Source organism: Falco cherrug, chromosome 14 (assembly GCF_023634085.1).
Source record: "Falco cherrug isolate bFalChe1 chromosome 14, bFalChe1.pri, whole genome shotgun sequence".
NCBI lineage: Eukaryota > Metazoa > Chordata > Aves > Falconiformes > Falconidae > Falco > Falco cherrug.
This window is the reverse complement of record NC_073710.1, coordinates 23,127,640-23,145,059: the sequence shown is the minus strand read 5'-3', so window position 1 is coordinate 23,145,059 and position 17,420 is coordinate 23,127,640. Positions and strand designations below refer to the sequence as shown.

Sequence of the window (17,420 nt, the reverse complement as noted above, 5' to 3'; positions counted from 1 at the left end):
TCATTGAATATTGACTCATTTTATTAATCACTTCATAATTTGTTTCAACCAAAAGACAATACACACAGCAGAAGTCTAATGCACCCCATGAAAATGTTTACATCTGTTATGCTCCTCACTCACCTAAGACTCAGCATTTATTTAAATTTTTCACATCTCAAAAATAGGTCTGCAGAAGTTAGAATGCCACCAGGCTCCCTGCTCAAATGGCATGTTTTTACTTTAAATTTGGTTGGGTTTGTTGGGGTTTTTAGGGGGGTTTTTTTGGTGGTTTTTTTTTTTTTAACTATACTGTCAAAGAGGTGGGATGGGGCTCTATGTAAAATGTAAATTACAACATCAGGAAAGAAAAAGGAATATACAGGAATAGAGTGAAAGTTCAGAGGGAGGAGTCCAGTAGCTCCTTCCCTCACAGCTCCCAAGTAGAAAATGAACACATAGAAAGCGCACCGGCAGATCTAAAAAAAAAAAAAAGTCATCTTTGCTGCTCCATCTTGTAGCTAGTACCAGCCTTGGGGAAGGCACTAAGTCACCTTTCCCAGCTATTCCAGCATCTTCTGAGTTATATATCCAAGGTACTGTATAAGTGGCAGTCCCCTCACTGATATTGCTTCAAAAGGTTGTTCAAGGCCATATTTTGTCCAACCAAAACCTGGATGAAGTAAAAATCTTAGGACTTTCCTGTCTCCCCTCCCCTTTCAGGCCCATTACGGCCACTATTCTATCATTTTTTAACTCAAAATACATTCACTTGAAAAAAATCCAGATAATCTCTCAAGTCTGTGTCTTGCTCCCTTTATATTCCCCTTACACTGAAGCAAGGAAAATGCTGACCAGACATGTAAGAACCGTTGCATTTAACCGGTAGAAAAAAAAAAAAAAAGACTCGCCCTATCCTCCGAGTGCCTCAGATCTGGACATGTGAGCACCCTTCAGTGAGAAAACAAAGCAGCAACACAGAGCTTAAGAGATGCACCTAGGGGTCAGGGAGCAAGCAATGGTATCTAGTATTGCAGATACAGGAACATGTGAAACCTGGCCTTCCTTCTGGCATAACATTAGTACCCCATCCCACAGCCAGGAAGGGAAAGAGCTCCAAGGACAACAAGAACGTTTGGCTGCTACAGGGGAGTACTTCATAGCCAAAGATGGCTTCAAGCAAATGCATTTCAGGTACACGCACCACCTCATCTCAGAAATACATGACAAAGTGCTTATTCCCCTAAGCACACTGTGCAAGGGTGGCTGAAGTTGCCAAGAACACCGTAGGAGTTTACCCTACAAGCTTACCAGAGACCAACAGCAAAACTCAGCTGTTCTAGGGGACAGAAAACAAGTACAAGAGGGACAATGTAGGCTGTTCCCAACTATGTGCAACAAACTGGCCAGGTGATCTCCCCATCTAATCTCCTACACCAATGCTCTTTCTCAACAAAACCAAATGGAGACTGATGTGTGCCAGCTTTCAGTACAAGTGACCATGTACAACTGTAAGGAGAATGGGAGAACTTACAGGAGTTCAGAAACTAAGGCAAAGACTTTCTCTTAGCTTCATATCTGACCTCAGAGCTCACTAGAGTCTAGATTTCACATGCTCGGCCTTCAACACTAAGGAGTTTGAGCTAGTGGGGTGGTGAACAGTCACAGCTGCAGTGAAATCAGCAAAGGTAAATGCTCAGCACCCACAAATGGACTTCAGTTCAGCCATTTTCTGCGAGACTGTCTGCTTCATACTTCTAGCTGAAGCACAGTATCTATCTCACCACTGACAGCCAAGGCATGACCCCGTCACAATCCAGGATTACTTTTAAGGAAATCATACATCATTTGGCTAGATTTTATAACTCTATGCTGATGCCAGTTCCAGTAGAATAATAAAGCTCTTTGCTAATACAAAGGCCCAAGCCTGTTTCATCAGTAAGGCAGTAAAAATGCCCTCCAAGAAAATATAAACTTCTTCCACTACACAGACCAGCACTGAAGTCAGTGACAGTTGGTCCTATGCTATATTACTTAATGCACTTAAAACCACAGCAGACTGAATAACCTTTACCGGCCTCCTGCTCCCAATCCAAGGGCAGAATAGGTCTTCATTTTTCCCTAAGTACGCCATGCACCACTCTTGTAATGTTTTTGGCAAGGACTGGAGCCTGTGTTAGCACTTTTGGAGACACAAAAAGCTGTGCCTGAGCTTGCCACCAGAGCGCTGAATGATCACTATCTGGAAAGCTCCAGAACAAAATTAAAGCAGGTGTGCCATCCATTTCTTTTGAGAAAGCACTGGGTTGGAAGCTGGAGTAACTTCAGCTTACCAGCACACTCATGGATGGTCTAATATATATTCTCCCTTCTTCTCCCTGAAGAGTGCTGAACATCTGAATAGTTTTGCTACACTGCTTTCTGTCCTATACATCACCTCCATGAGAATTCACAGAACTGTACTACCTTGACAACAGTTCCCACTAGGAAGCATAACCAAACACAGCTTTCTGTAAGCTTAGAAGAGTACTGGACCTCACATCTTTGGATCCAAATACCCAAAACAGCTGGCTTCCATTCAAGAAACAGTTTAGTTAACCTTCAATCTGAACCTAACTTGCACACTTCTCTGAAAGGGGAGCAAGGAGCAAAACTACAATGATCAATTAAGTTACAAAATGGGAAAAGGTCTCTTTAAACCGCATGGTCTTTATTTCAGTGCCAATATTACAGATACAACACAAATATCCCAGTCAGAAGTAACTCAAATGGAATCCAGGGGGTCTACAACAGGCTCTGGAAATTAAATTGGGGAGGAGGTCTGGAATAACTGGGAAGAGCAACTTTGCAGCATAGTCTCTGATGAGCAGGAACAGAGCCCCTGCTCAAAGACTGATCTACAAAACAGAGTAAATCTTTTCTACCATAAACCACAACTACTGGGTTAAAAGGCTTTGAAACAGTCTGTGGTAGAAAACCAGCTGCTCCTCGTATCTCTACACCTCTCGTAAATCACCGTGCTTTCTGGGGAAGCTACAGAAGACTGTGAATCTGCACAGCTGTAGCTACTGATGGTAAGAAAGAAAATTAAAGTATAAGGTCTTCATTTCCAAGTACAGCACCAAAGCAATTTTACCAACGCTCACTAGCACCTCTTTTCCTGCACTGTGCCAGGTTTGCAGATGAACTCCCAAGGCCTAACTTGCTCTTGGTACGTATCACATAACTAAGAGGTGGGTGTATACAATAATGCACTGAATAGGCCATAAGAAGCCTCCAGTCCCTTCAGATATTGGGGATACAAGAAGAGGCAGGGCAGCCCGACATTCCCCAAGTCCCCAGTCTGAGCCCCAGATGGAAGTGCCTGAAGGAATCCAGCTAGTAATGTATGACGACACATCTTGCCCACCCCAGGGGAAAAAGACAGCAGAAAGAAGGGACAGCTGTTCACTTGCTGCAGAGAGAAGAAAGTTTCCCTGCTAGAAATTCCAGACTTCTCTTCCAACCAGGCTGTGTTTCTTTACAGAGGGTCGGGGGGGAAGGAAGGGAGGGGAAGGGAGAAGGGAACGTTGCTTCTGGCTGTGAATGCGTGTGTGAGGGAGTGCACAGTAGTCTCCACAAGCCACCAGCCTCATCAGCAGAGGAGAGGAGATTAGTCTTAATAGATATGCTTCAAAGTCAGCAATCACTTCAGGAAAATTCCTCCTCATCAGCAGGTCTCATCTGTTCCCCATGCCCATGGTGCAGTTTGGGGGATTGCCAAGGATCACAACCTTCTTCCCAGAGTTCTTTTGATTGGGTGGGGTGAGAATAAGAATGGTGCCAGAGCCTCACTGCCAAGACTGAGGGGGGAAGTTGTTGACTTCTGCTAGATCCTGCATTGCTGAGCCCTTGTGATTATATGTCAACTTGATCCGCATACGTAGTTGTTGCTACAAGAGAAAAAGGGGGAAAAAGAACAACAAACACAAAACAAATTCAGGTCTTCATTAAAGGTCAGCAAATCCTCCCATGTCCAGCTCCCCTCCCTTACCCCACAAATACAAAACACAGACCTCTTCCTCACCACAAGAGCTTGCTGGAAGGATGTGCAGCGTAAGCTATGACACTGCAGATAAGTGCTTAATCTGGTAGGATGTTGTTTGGGCACTGTAATTTCAGTTTTTCTGAAAGCTTGTACCTGATCTATAGCACAGCTTTGACTCACATCTCTCTTTGCACTGGCCCTGCTCTCACAAGCATTTAAGTCCTTAAATAAAAAAAATCACTGCCTTAAAGTCCCAGCTAACAACGGAAGAAAGTAGGGGCAGATCCAGACTCCGCTGCTCTGCACTTCGGCTCACAGGGAGCGATGTCGTTTCCCGTACTAGCTGTTCACTCAAAGCAGTGGTCTGGAAACTTCAAATATTGCATAGAGCAATAGCACTGTGAAGGAAATAGCCTAAAAAAGACTAGAAACAGAGTCTCTAAGAACACTTCCTCCTGCTGTGAGTAAAATAACAGAATAGCTCAGAAGTTGTTTTAGACTGTCATTTGGCTGTCATCTGGTGGCCCTTAATAATAGCTAGAGCACAGCATGCTCCACCCAGGTTCTCTGTTCTCCTTACTCTCAAAAAAATCTTGCTTCCCAAAAACCCTAAAAGGAAAAGCAAAGAGTTGGCTGTTTCTGGCTCTTTTCCCCATACCTACAGTTAAACATGCAAAAGGGATAGCAGAGGAAGGGAAAGAAGGATGACGACTGCTCCAACCAGCCTCAAGATAAAGAAGTTATACTTTATCACCAATATATCACGATAATCAGTGTCAGGTTTTGTTATATTTGGCATTGTTTTGGGAAACTGGCCATCCATTTCAATCCAGCACAATGACAGTCCATGTCCAGGTGAAAAGACTTTTTTTTTTTTTTTACAACACTGACAAGACAAACAGCTACCTCCTAGGTAGCAAGGCTGTTGTGAGGTTGCCTCCCTGAGTATTCCAGCTAACTACACTAGCTCGTGACAGGGTTCTTGCAAAGCTGTACTTTCAGGCAGTAGCAATCTAATTGACAGTAAGAGATGCACAAATGCCTGAGGTAGAAGAATTAGAAAAGGGTAGTAAAATACTATTTTGCACCTCTGTATTCTGAAGTGTTCATAGGCATTCTGGTGTTCCAACAAGAAAGCATCCTACTATCTAGGTGTATTCTACTTTGTGGATCCCATCTGAGGTGGATATACTGCAACTTCTGGCACCTTAAAGGAAAACTCCTAAGCTCTCTCAAGTTCAGAAAACAGCTTTCAAGGTGATCTTTGAAAGGTGCTCCATGGCACCACAGAGAAATTCGTATCAGATGTATACAAGACAAACAGTAACTAGTCTTGTACCTTAATACAGGCAGAGGGGAGCACACTGCACGGAACTAAGGGATGATGCATGGACACCACAAAACCTATGCACTAGAAGATAGCTATTTGAGTGAAATCTTGGGCTGAGATTTGAGAATTTTTCCAATTTGTACATCAGTCTAGCAGCAACACTTAACTACAGCAGTACATAAGTGTTAACCTATGAAAACCTTAAGGTGTTTCAAGTTCTCCAAGATCTTTAACATCTTAATGTATTTCTTCCTCTCTGGGACACCCTTATCTCAATTTTATTTTTCTTTCTGATGCCATCTAAATACCTGCAAAGCCTCTTAAGGCCACACCCCACCCTCTCCTCAAGTCTGCTGTATCACAGTCTTTAAGCCTGCCTCTGAAGGCTGTAAAACAAATGAAATTATGGTTAAATCATACCTAAAAGATTCTTTCCATCAACCATCTAAAACTACACTCACCACATTAAAAACAAATGACACCACTTAAGACAATTTTGTTAAGATTATGGATCAAGCTATTTTTTGTGTAACAAATATTTCAAGTAATGCCGCTGCATTGAAATAGCAAGAACAAATATGGAATATATTTATATGGCAAGACACTTGCCTTTCAAGACATCACATTTACAACATACAGTCATGAGGCTGAGCTCCCCTAAAAAGGTCATCTAAAAACTTGTTTAACAACCATTCCAATGCAAGAGACATCCATGAATTCAAGAAGATAGCAAAGCTGTGAATCTGTTTCAGCAGCATAACCAAATAGAAGGCCAAATCTGAGCCCACAACCTCCTGGCTTTTTTTGTAACTTTTCCTAACCCTAACCAAAACAACTGTCATTAAAAACACATTGTTCACTACCATCACTCCTTATCTCTCATCAGAGATGCATCCTTAACTGACTGCCACTAAATGCATGACTCCAAGACAGCATCTTTAATAGCTAATCTTGGAATCACTCACCTTTTGTGGATTCAGGACTTTAATGACCTGTGTGATGGTCCCCGAGTTAAATGCAGGGATGACACTGCTGCTGGGAGACAGGAGCTGCAGCTGGAATGTCTGAACAAAGAGCAAAGAGAAAACAATTTGATGCTTAAGTGAGAACAAAGTGATTTGTTTGCACTGACAGAAAGCAAGGAAAACTTAAGAGTTCAGTTTCTGGCTCTGAACAATCAGTTCAACTCCCTATCTGTAAAGAACAAAATATTCACTGGCCCACCTGCCTTCCACATAAGTAAAATCCAGATAGCCCAAAAACTAGTGGGTGGGGGCTTACTGTAGTGTACCAAGATCAGCACCAAGATGTACTGTTTCAAGTGTCACATGCAGAGGAACAGTTAAGTCTGCTCAGCATACCTGTAACTTTGGGAGGCCTGTTCTTTCCCTGATTTCTTCCTATGGCAGGCATGAAACCAGTCTGAATTAAAGTTAGAGCATTACTAATTCCTAGAAGTGAAATTCCCTTAAGTTAATTTATCTTCCCAAACTTGAAGAACATTCCAATCGCATCCTACTTGAATGGTCTGCGCTCCGTTATAAACTAGGCAATATCCGTCTCCCCTGTTTTGTGCTGCAGCTAAGTGCAAGGGGAGACAATTCAGTGTTTAAAGGAAGATGATCACTAATCACCATGTAGGGACTCATTTACACTTTTATAAGCAACTAATAGCTTAAAAGATTTTTTCACGTATTCATAGTGGCAAAGAGCATGGTATATTTCTTGGAAACTAAGAATAAAGGGAAAGATTAGCGTTTACCTTGCAAGTTTCTGTCTACATGAAAGCACCATTCAGGAATTATTTGCAGCTGGCCCTCAACCTATCACTTAGTTGCCCTAAGTGGCTCTACCTTTGGTACTGCAGCTTGGAAAACAAAATCTGTCATATCCAGCTCTGTGCTGTTGGAGGCCTGTATCGTGATTACAGTGACACTAGGGTTGGTGTTTGACCTCTCAAAGGTGAAGTCAATCTTCAGCCCATTCTTGTTGTACGCAGTAATGGAGGGGATTCCTGTAGAAAACAAAAAAGCAGCAGACTTATGGAATCTGGAGATTAATTCTCAACACCATAGAACGCATTTACTTGACCCCAGACGAACTCTAAGATTAAACACACTCCCTCTTTCTCCTCCAGTGTCTGTGCCACACTTCCAAATTCCCCCTCCCCCCTTTTTTTTTTTTTGACTATCCCTTGTTTCCTGTTTTAGTTGGGTGCTGTGGCACTTCAGGCTAAAGAATTTACACATCCCTAACCTGCAGCAATATCATTGAAGAGAGGCTGTGATGAAAGTCCATCAAGCAGGAACGGAGGCTGTGCTATCTGCGGCACAGGGGCAGATACTGGAGAACCTACAAGAAATGGTGAAGTATTATTACTTAGCTGTCAGGAAATAAAGAGTAAATAACTCCTTCTCTGAAGATCAACTGCTGTGCATCATATTTCTTTAGATGAAGCTCTGCAAATCATCTGTGTTGTCATCCTCCCCTTCTTGGCTTTCATTAACATGGATTGGCTCCTCTTGAGCTAGCAGGCATTCAAATGGAATGAATTCCGCACACCTCCCAATCCTCTCTGGAAAGGCCCACAGCATTCCCAGGGTGAAGCATGAAAATACTCAAGTCTCACCAGCTAATCATGCAGAGTCAACCTGTGACTTTATTTCCTGACTCCCACCTGTATGCTAACATGGATCTTGGGAAGTGTGAAGTCTAGGATGATAGAAAGTCAAGAACCAGCCAGCCCTCATGCCGCCCCAGGACTGAGAACGCAGATTTTTAAGAGATGCAGCCTGCTCACCTGTTAGGTTGAGGTCTCCCAGGAGGTCAAGGAGCTCTCCACCAGCAGAGGCTGGCTTGCTTGTAGGTGCAGTGGGGATTACAGGTGTTATATCACTTCCCCCCAACAAGTCCAATAAATCATTTGCCTAATGAGAGAGTGGATGGAATAGGTACATATTCAACTTCCTGTTACTCTCCCTTGCAAATGTAATGGATTTTACTTGCTCTCAGACTGAAGATCAACAGAGCTGCAGGCCAGTCAGAAAGGTTCTTAATTTGGCTATGGTCCCATGCCACACGTGAAATCTAGTTTCCATGCTCTTGAGACCATAAAGGCAGCGAAGGATAGAGTTCATGCACACTGAGACAGGTTGGGGGATATAGGTCTTTACCCCACCCTGCTCTTGCACTCCCCACAGTGACCTCTTCCGCACTCCTGTTCTTGACACTAGAGCCACTAGAGCAGAGAGATGATGCAATCATCACCAGGCCAGAACCAGCAAAGAGGCAGAGAGGGGGAGGGAGATGTTCTCATTTTACTGTTGACAGTGGCTGGTAGTGTGGCCTGACAGGCAGAGGAAGCTTACCCTAGATCAGTTTCCATTACCTGGCTAGCAGGCTGCAATCCAGAAGGTGGAGGTTTGGTTTCCAGTACTGCTGGCTCTGTCTCTCCGTTGGTCTGTACAATCTCAGTAGGGCCGTTGGTGGTGACTTTCTCCATTACTGGCATTCTCTCAAGCAGGGCTGGCCTGAAAGAAGCTGACATAGTCACACTGTGCCATCTTCCTGGATCCCAGTCCAAATACACAGACATTCAGGAGATGATATACACAGGGCAACCTGCCTTTTCCTTTTAGTTCCAATGCAGGAAAACTGTACGACTGCATGACAGCTTCAGGCAGTCCGAAGTAATCCCTAGCATTCTGTGCCAGTGTAAATACATCACCTGAAATCTGAAAGCCAAGCAAGCCTTCCCGCCTCCCGTTTTCCCCTAGTACTTGACACAGTTTCCACCATGGGGCTAGGATAACAAACCCAAGACAAAGATTAAGTAATTTAGCAATGGTGGATTAACTGCAGGCATGGGACACTTGACTGCTCTGTTCCACATGCAGCTGAGTCAGAGTCAGCTCATTTGACTTCTCTTTAAAGAACAGTTAACCCCTTAGAACAGGTGATGATGTTGAAAAAGCAAATCACCATGCTTTCATTTAACCAAATGAAGTTGAGCCCCTGAGAGTACCTTCCTGAAATGATGCAGAGACTGAAGAGGCATGGGATCTAGAATACTGACATCAAACCAAAAAACCTGTATGGGGGGAACTAGTCTGTAATACAAGAAAGGACATTAGCCTTGCATATCAAGCCACAAAGTGCTGCACGTAACAGGGGTAAGCCACACTGTCTACATGTCTTCTGGGCTGCGAAAGTGTTCTAGTGCCAATAAATCCAGCAATGGGCCACGTTTTTGACCATGAACAAAGTCTTAAGGAGCAGAAACTATTAAATATTGACCTTTACACTGTAATGAACAGCAGGATATACTGGGGGGTGGGGTGGGGGGTGGCCATGGAATACAGATGCTCTCTCATAAAACCAAATGAAGTTCACATATATTTTTCTGAAGGGCAACGCTACCAGAACTATGAATAGCACACACTGCCAATCTGATCAAAAGCCAACTGACTGCCAGACACCACCATCTACAATGGTCAACTCAGATCCAAAGCCTCTCATGCTAGGTTTTTCTCGACTCATTCATAAGGCTTCATGCAAAGCCCTAGGCAGCTCATGCACCCTAGCTCATTAAAATGACTTTTCCAAGAACAACTTGAGTTGCTGCATGGATCCCATGGGAGGAGAGAAAAAGAGGAAATCCTAAGGAAGTTGTGTCCTACACATAGCGAATAGGATGGTACTGTTGGAAAAAAATGATTGTGAAGAGCCTTTGAAACAAGCTTTGGAGGCCCCTAGAAACACAGTATTTAGTTCAGTGGCACCCACTTTCTCTGTCCTCTTATCTAGACTCTAAAATGGATGTGCCTTCATCCAATGGAATCTTAAGGAAAGTTTTCAAGGGTGGATGACGTTAATCCCCAGAAGATGTCCTCCAATCTTAGAATCCTCACTGAACAGAACAATCTACGGTGCTCCTACATACCAGCAATTAACTATTGCATGTGGCAGATTAAGGACTATTCCGCAAAGAATTACAGATTTAGTTATTTCCACAAAACAGGGTTTTAACTTTCTCAAACAATCACTTGAGCAAAGCAACGATGAATGGGGACCTCTCAATGATAAGGTGTAAGGAGGTTAACATGCTCATGAATTGTAAAACATGGATGCCGAGCGGTAGAGTGAAACAGAATGTCTTTTCATGAAGAATTTGAGATTTTAAACAGATACTACAAGAAGACAGAGTAAATTGAAAAGATGTTCTAAAAATTTAAAAGTATTAACAGTTGGAGTAATTACCTCAAGTTCAGAGCACAGCTTAGAAGGACAGGTCAATGGATCCCCGCATGCTTATTTCATAGACATTTTAAAATCAATTTGAACCGAATGACTACGGTAATGTCATGCTAAAAGCTACCTGTGCTTACTCAGCTAGCAAATTTAAGATTCAACACCTACAAGCTGGTCAAGTTCAAGCTCAAAGCAGGGCAAATGTTTTGGCTGAGAGTCTGACCACAGAACAATCTCTCAGGATATGTTAAGTTTTAAAACACTAACCCTATAGATCAGGGAGGGATTGTAGTTCCTCTGTAGGATTACAGATTCTATCACCAGACAAAGTTCTCAAAGCACAAAGTGTGGTACACAGGAGATGAAAGTAGATGATAATGATCCTCTTCAAACACCAAAACTCATCAGCACTTACCTCATGTGATCATATTTCTTGAAAAGTGCATTATATTCCACTGCCCTCTGCTGTAGCTCCACATCGATGCTGCTGCCGTAAATGGAAACTACCTTCTTAATGCGACTGTGTGTGGGCAGAGGGAAACAGAAGCAAACAAAAAAACCACAGTATGAAATTAGCAGCAATAAGCAAGGGATTAGCATGTGTCATCCAGAAGACACTATCTGGCCTCTGCTCATCAAGTGTCCTGTTTAACTTATTTAAAACAATAGTCACTGGCTGTTTTCCCGGAGTATATATGCAACATCCATTTTTGAACTGTCCCTTCACAACAGCAGCAGCAGGTGATTAATATACCACCACAAAGCACATCATAAGAAAGCTCAGCCACCCACACTGAGAAGCCATTGGTAGCAAACAAGGCCATTTTCCTCTCCATCAGCAAAAAAAGGAACTGGAAAGAACAGCTTATTGAAGTAAAGACTTATACTTCTTCCCCATAAAGGAGTTTCCAAACAAAAGCAACGTGGATGAAATGCCTACACAGTAGAGGACATCCACAGAGAAAATTGTACAAATCAGTGGAAGTCTTCCACCCTGCAAGCAAAGGAAGACTGTAAAAGACAACAAATAACAAAAGAAAACAAACAAATTACTCTTGTAAACCATGGGAGCAGAACACGTCCAAGGAATACAAATGATGCCAGCATATTTGCAACAAAGCCCTGTGCAGTACAACAATGAGAACTCACTTGACAGTGCAGGTGAACCTTGTGGAAAGCTTCATGATGGCAGTAAGAGCGTAGCCTCGTGTAACAGATGCAGACATATTAGATATCAGGACGCTCTCTAAAATATCAAGAACTTCATCCTCTGTTGCCTGAAAGTACAGAAGCATTAGGGTGAGACAGAGAGAAGCTCTGCAGCAAGCCTTCCAGAGCATACTGTAAAAACCTGTCTCTTGCTTAATGGCCACGCTGTACCTCCTCCACAACTTTGTGAGCCTGTAGCATTGTGTTCAGAGTGTATGAGACATGTGCATCTAGGTGGAGATCTTAAAGTATTAGTTTTAAAATACAGTTCCTGTTCCACACACTGAAGGGCAGGTTTATCACCAAAATACACAGCTAAGACCTTAGCAGATACCCTGCAAGCTAGGTCAGCAGTGAAACCACACCACTCTGCCAATGGTAGTTGTGTTCTGCACAGCAAAAGTTCATGCAGCCCAATGGGAAGGAGGCTTCTGTCCAGGGTCCATCACCACCATGGACATCAATGCTAAGTAACTGTTGCAAGTGTTCCTCTCACATAGCCAGCATCAAGCAGCTCCAGCCTCAGCCAGGTACACAGTTGTTCATTTTTCCCAAGCCATACCTGTATTGGTTCCTCTTCTTCACACTGACCAGACACCAGAAGATCTCCATACTCTCCTATGCACCAAGAGGCCACTTGCACCAGGGGCTGCTGTTAGAAGAAAAATCAGACGTCTCAAATAAATACAAAATTTAACCATCACCATTTCCCAGACCAAGCTTAGCCCTCCTTCCAGTCAAAGTAGTTCTTCACAGCAAAAGAAACAGGAATATTTGATTCGATCAAGAATCCCATAAGAGAATTAGAGAAAATAAAAAGAACATGAACTTACAGAAGACACGCCTCCTCTGCAATCTGTTCCTTGGAGCTAGACAGTGTGACGTTGGCTTACCTTGAGACACTTACTAAACATGCTAATTGCAGTACAACAAGGAAACTGAAGCTGGTCACATTTGGTATTACCTGGGAGTAATCACCAAGGATGGCTTTGTAGAGTCTCTGAACAGTGTAGGCATGCATCTCCACACTATTAGTTATTAGCTGAATCAGATTGGGAACAGCATCATCACGAACATAACTTCCTGCCTGCAAGAACAACTGTTGTTAGGTCTCACTATCCAGCTTCTCAGTAACACCCAGCATCTGCTGATATCCTTTACAAAGCCACCCAATGTGCATGGAAATAACAAAAAAAAATATCAAAAAATCAACCTCTCCAACCCCAAGCACTTTACGGTTGATTTTGAGCAGGCTCAGATGAGAAGTAGTACAGGACAGTACATTTTCCTAATGAACTCAACCATACTCAGAGAAATCCGTATTATCAATATGCCAAAATTGTCAGGAGCATAAGAGCATGGACACAAGAATCCCATGCTACAGCAGGAACAAAAAGCAACCCAGAAAACTTCTGTTAGATGGAAGGCTTTAAGTCAAAGTCACCCTGGGGGCAGAATGCAGCTCATTCAAATATTTGCTCAAAGCCAGCCTCTATGCCAAACAAGCACAGGACCCAGGAACTTGTCTGCATATCACTCTTTGGTTAAAGCATAGGAACAGGGAGCTCAGAGGGAAAAATCCCACTTTAAGGCCAAGAAAGTATGTGGGGCAATACACAATCACAACAGCTTTGGCACTGAAGGGAAAATGTATACTGTTCATAACTGTCCTGTTTAGGCACTCTGGCACTGAGAGCAGAGCATGCAAAAAGAAATTAAGTGAGCCCAATTAGGTCAACTAAGTGAGAATCTAGCAGCCAAAAGAAGCAAGTTAACTTTATTGAAGGAAGTTCCTTCACTGAAGTCACCTGAGAGCAGTTCTCACAGCTAACCTTCTAATGGAAATCAGTTCTCAGTTCAGAATAATCTACTTTTCTTTGTTTCAGGGTAGGAAAACAGCACACAAGCCAGACTCACTTCTTGATGAACTTCTCAAATTTGAACACTCATACTGATAAAATAAATCTCTTCCCACCCCTTTGCCTCAGGGAACACACTGCCTACCCAAGTTATCAAGATCAGTTCCCTCTTGTTTGCCAAAATACTCCAGTTCCATCTCAGCTGTGATGTTTATAAAGTCAGTCATGTAGGTAAAGAGTAGTAATTAAACCCAAGGAAGAGGAACTAGAAAGGTTTGACACCGTTTCATTAAAAAGCTTTGATAAACTCAACTTGGAATAATTCCAAGAATTTTTTTCACCCCCTTTCTCTTTGCAAGTCACTTCAGGCTGTATTCACTCCCCCCTGAAAGCACTATATATTAGAATCACAGACAGCAAAGAGCTGTCCTAACTTAGAAGCTAATGTGATTATGGCAGTAGAAAGCACTCTGCTACATGCTGTATTCTTGTATGATTTCAGAAACACACATTTCTAAAAAAACTCAGTCATATTTACAGAGTTTACATATTTCTGACTGTCTGCCTTGGGTCACTACCATATAAATACATTTTCTCTGTATACTGCAGCATTTGTTATCTGCCAGCCTTTATAGCCATCTCCAACTTGATGATGAGTAACTTCCTACAGATATAAAAATTTTTTTATGTAGTCAGACACAGGAGAGGCAATTTCACTTACCGTTGTTAAGACTCTCATAATTGTGTCTATGTGCCAGCGTTTGGAAGGAGCGTATCTGACAAAATTAAGAAAACAAGTTAGCGAGGTAACTGCTAGCCTTCAACACCAGCAAGAAATTCATCATCATCATAACATCCCCATTCAGTTATTTTCTGGCCTACTGCTGGGGGGACACACATGGGGATGAGACTGACACCAACACACACAGCCCCCACCCCCAAAAAAACCAACCACACCCACAGAACAGAACACCAGATGCTTCAAATTCTTTGACTTTTTTGTATTAGTGCCAACATTAGAAAGCTGAATGAATACACAAGTCTGTATAATACAGCACAGCCATCCCTTGCATATACAATACTTCAGAGTCAGGCTGCTGATTACAATGGCTCAACAGTAATGAGATCATCTCACCTGGGCAACTAACCAGAGAGACTGTGTGCATGGAGGGGAGATGGGGCCAACGTGTCAGCACAATAGCTGTTCCAAAGCGCAGCAGATATAAATATATTAGACTGGTTTGGCGATATAAAGACTATCCACATGTGACACTAGTGCGTCCTGTTCCTCAGAGTGTGTTAAAAGCTGATAAACCACAGGAAGTATCAACAAATGGAGAAGCGATGGTCAACATATTCTCTCTAGGGGGGGGGTGAGGCGTGGAAGAACAACACACAAAATGCTCACAATTCCAAGGATGTACAAACAATTAGTAGCAAGTAAATTGACCCCATACTTTTCAGCTGCAAGAAATATTCCAGATGCACAGTCTGCCTTGAACTCTGGTTCACATGAATCTAGGAAATACAGCAACTCCTTCATCATTCCACGGACATTGTTCCCATTAACAAGAGCAAAACTCAGTTCCATTGCACGCCTAGGGCAAGAGACAGAAAACCAATAAAGTGTTTTCATCTAGTGAAGTCAAAAAACCCCAACCAAGTCCAGCTACTCAAATGCACTTATCTTTTAATTAAGAAGAGAGCAATATTTATGAATCCTGTGATAACGATCTTCCACATTATATGTAGCAGTATTTTTCTGTTCATGGGTGGACAATAAATACCCCCCACCAAAAGAACTAAGGGGGAGTGGGGGTGCAGGGTGCTCTAGAAACACCTATCCAGATGTTCTAAAGGCTAGAAATATCTTTCAGCAGCCAGAGTCCATCAGCATTAATGTCTGACTGTCCAAATATTTGCAGCCGCGTGCTGGTCATTTCTGACACACAACTGCAGCAAGTAATTCATGCTACATACAACACACTTTTTGCAGCTTCAGGGATCCAGAAGAGACCTGTTTCAATCTCCAAGTATTAGAGATTCTAATACAGTAGAGATTTAAAATATTAACTGATAAGCTTTATTGTATCCTGTCAAATACACTACATAAGATTTCTAGAACCCCAAACTACCCTGGTGCTCTTTTCAGAACCCATTCACCCACACAAGCTGACTCTACCGGCTCTTTGCTACTCCTTGCTGTACACATTGAGAGGTCAAGAGGCTAGTCCTTAGCCCTTCTACTCGAAGCTTCTGTAGTTGACTAGCACAGATCTCCCATTCTTTCAACATTTTTTCAACAAGGACTACCATCTTCAAATGTGATTGACTTCTGTGCAACGTTGGCAATTAGTTATGTTAAAATGTATTAAAACAGCCTCACTAAACAACCCTGACTACTCTTTAAAATGGAGCATTTTGTGTAATCCAGAATCCAAACCTCCGAGCTGTGTCCTTTTCATACTATCAGGAACTTTATTTGCTGCTTGTCACTGAGACGGTCTACTAGAAGATGAGAAAGATGAGAAAGATCTTCATAGCACACCAAAAACTTCCTCCATGTCAGTTACCTTTTGAAATCACATGGATAGTTGCTGAACTACTTCACATGTACAGTGATTTTGTGCTGCTTGTTGTGCAACACATTACATCTGAAATTATGTCAAAAGGCCCAAAGTCTATTTTACAGTACGTGTTTTCTTCAGCTAGGTCAGACTTCAATGTGTGTTTAACTCCAGTAATTTTCATTAAAATTAAATGTTGAGGCACCTGGAGGAACCTGTTCTGTAATCAACAGCCCTCAATGTACCCAGCCATTCCTTGCCAAAGCAGCCTACATACCACCACTGCCAGTTCACCCCGACTGAGGGTCCCACAGTGAGCACAATAGCCTAATCTCGCTAATATGACAGGTCAAGGTATAGCCCATGAAACGGAAGAATGAGCTACGTTTTCTAGGCTAGAAAAGTCATGGAAGAGGGCGTGAAATCGCCCCTAGAAGGCAGATTTAGCAATAAAGCAAAACAATAGTGCCCACTTTAAGCTGGCTCAGGGGCACATACATACACCCACCACCCTTCTCACAAGCTACAAACCATGATAACTAGTACCCTTATCAGCTGAAGATGGGGTAAGTTATAACAAGGTAAGTATACCAGAAGGTGTACTTAGCACACTAAGATGTAGCTACAACAACAAAGCATCCAGCTTACACCTGAAAGATGTCTGCCACACACCAGATCATCTTGAAAGCCCAACTCTAGCCCAATCACAAAACTGAAGGTTAGTTAAAAATCCACTTCATTAAACTAAAACATTCCTCCAACTTCGTATTGGCGATAGAAAAGACCCACTGGCGCAATAGTCCTGTACCGCAAGGGAAAGATGAAATAGCAATGAAAAGCTCCAAGCAACAAAGAGCAAAGATACGCCCTTGTACCTCTTGCATCAAGGTTCAGTGAAAACAATCAAGCAAAACGACCTTAAGCTTGCCCCCCATGAAATCCAAGCAAGCTACTCACAAGCAGCTATCCCTTAGCAAACCTGTCTCTGTTGCACAAGAGTGGGATGACTTGTCAGTAGAGGTGAAAAACTGGGCAATAGTTTGTTGTCTGTGAAATGAATCAAAGTTTGTCCTTAACTCTCCTCCAAGGACACTTGACCCAACCCGCATGAAATGAATTAAGAGCAACTTAAAGGAGGTACCGCTCCTTTAACAAAGAATACAACCTCCCCTAGCATGTAACTTGGCCACTCTTCACTG

At 42.6% G+C, this 17,420-nt stretch overlaps 1 protein-coding gene across 2 annotated transcripts in view; it reads right to left on the bottom strand.

The window, feature by feature from the left end:
• Positions 1-17,420, bottom strand: part of AP1G1 (adaptor related protein complex 1 subunit gamma 1) — a 51,734-nt gene continuing 34,314 nt past the window's right edge. For both annotated transcript variants that reach the window (XM_055726547.1, XM_055726548.1), the window contains exons 12-23: positions 15,112-15,252; positions 14,376-14,430; positions 12,760-12,882; positions 12,358-12,447; positions 11,736-11,863; positions 11,002-11,106; positions 8,725-8,866; positions 8,137-8,263; positions 7,593-7,688; positions 7,190-7,350; positions 6,302-6,400; positions 1-3,911 (exon numbers count right to left, since the gene is read on the bottom strand). In XM_055726547.1, coding sequence (XP_055582522.1) covers positions 3,810-3,911; positions 6,302-6,400; positions 7,190-7,350; positions 7,593-7,688; positions 8,137-8,263; positions 8,725-8,866; positions 11,002-11,106; positions 11,736-11,863; positions 12,358-12,447; positions 12,760-12,882; positions 14,376-14,430; positions 15,112-15,252 — 1,369 coding nt within the window. In that variant the 3' untranslated portion in view covers positions 1-3,809. The remainder of the gene's footprint in view (positions 3,912-6,301; positions 6,401-7,189; positions 7,351-7,592; positions 7,689-8,136; positions 8,264-8,724; positions 8,867-11,001; positions 11,107-11,735; positions 11,864-12,357; positions 12,448-12,759; positions 12,883-14,375; positions 14,431-15,111; positions 15,253-17,420) is intronic.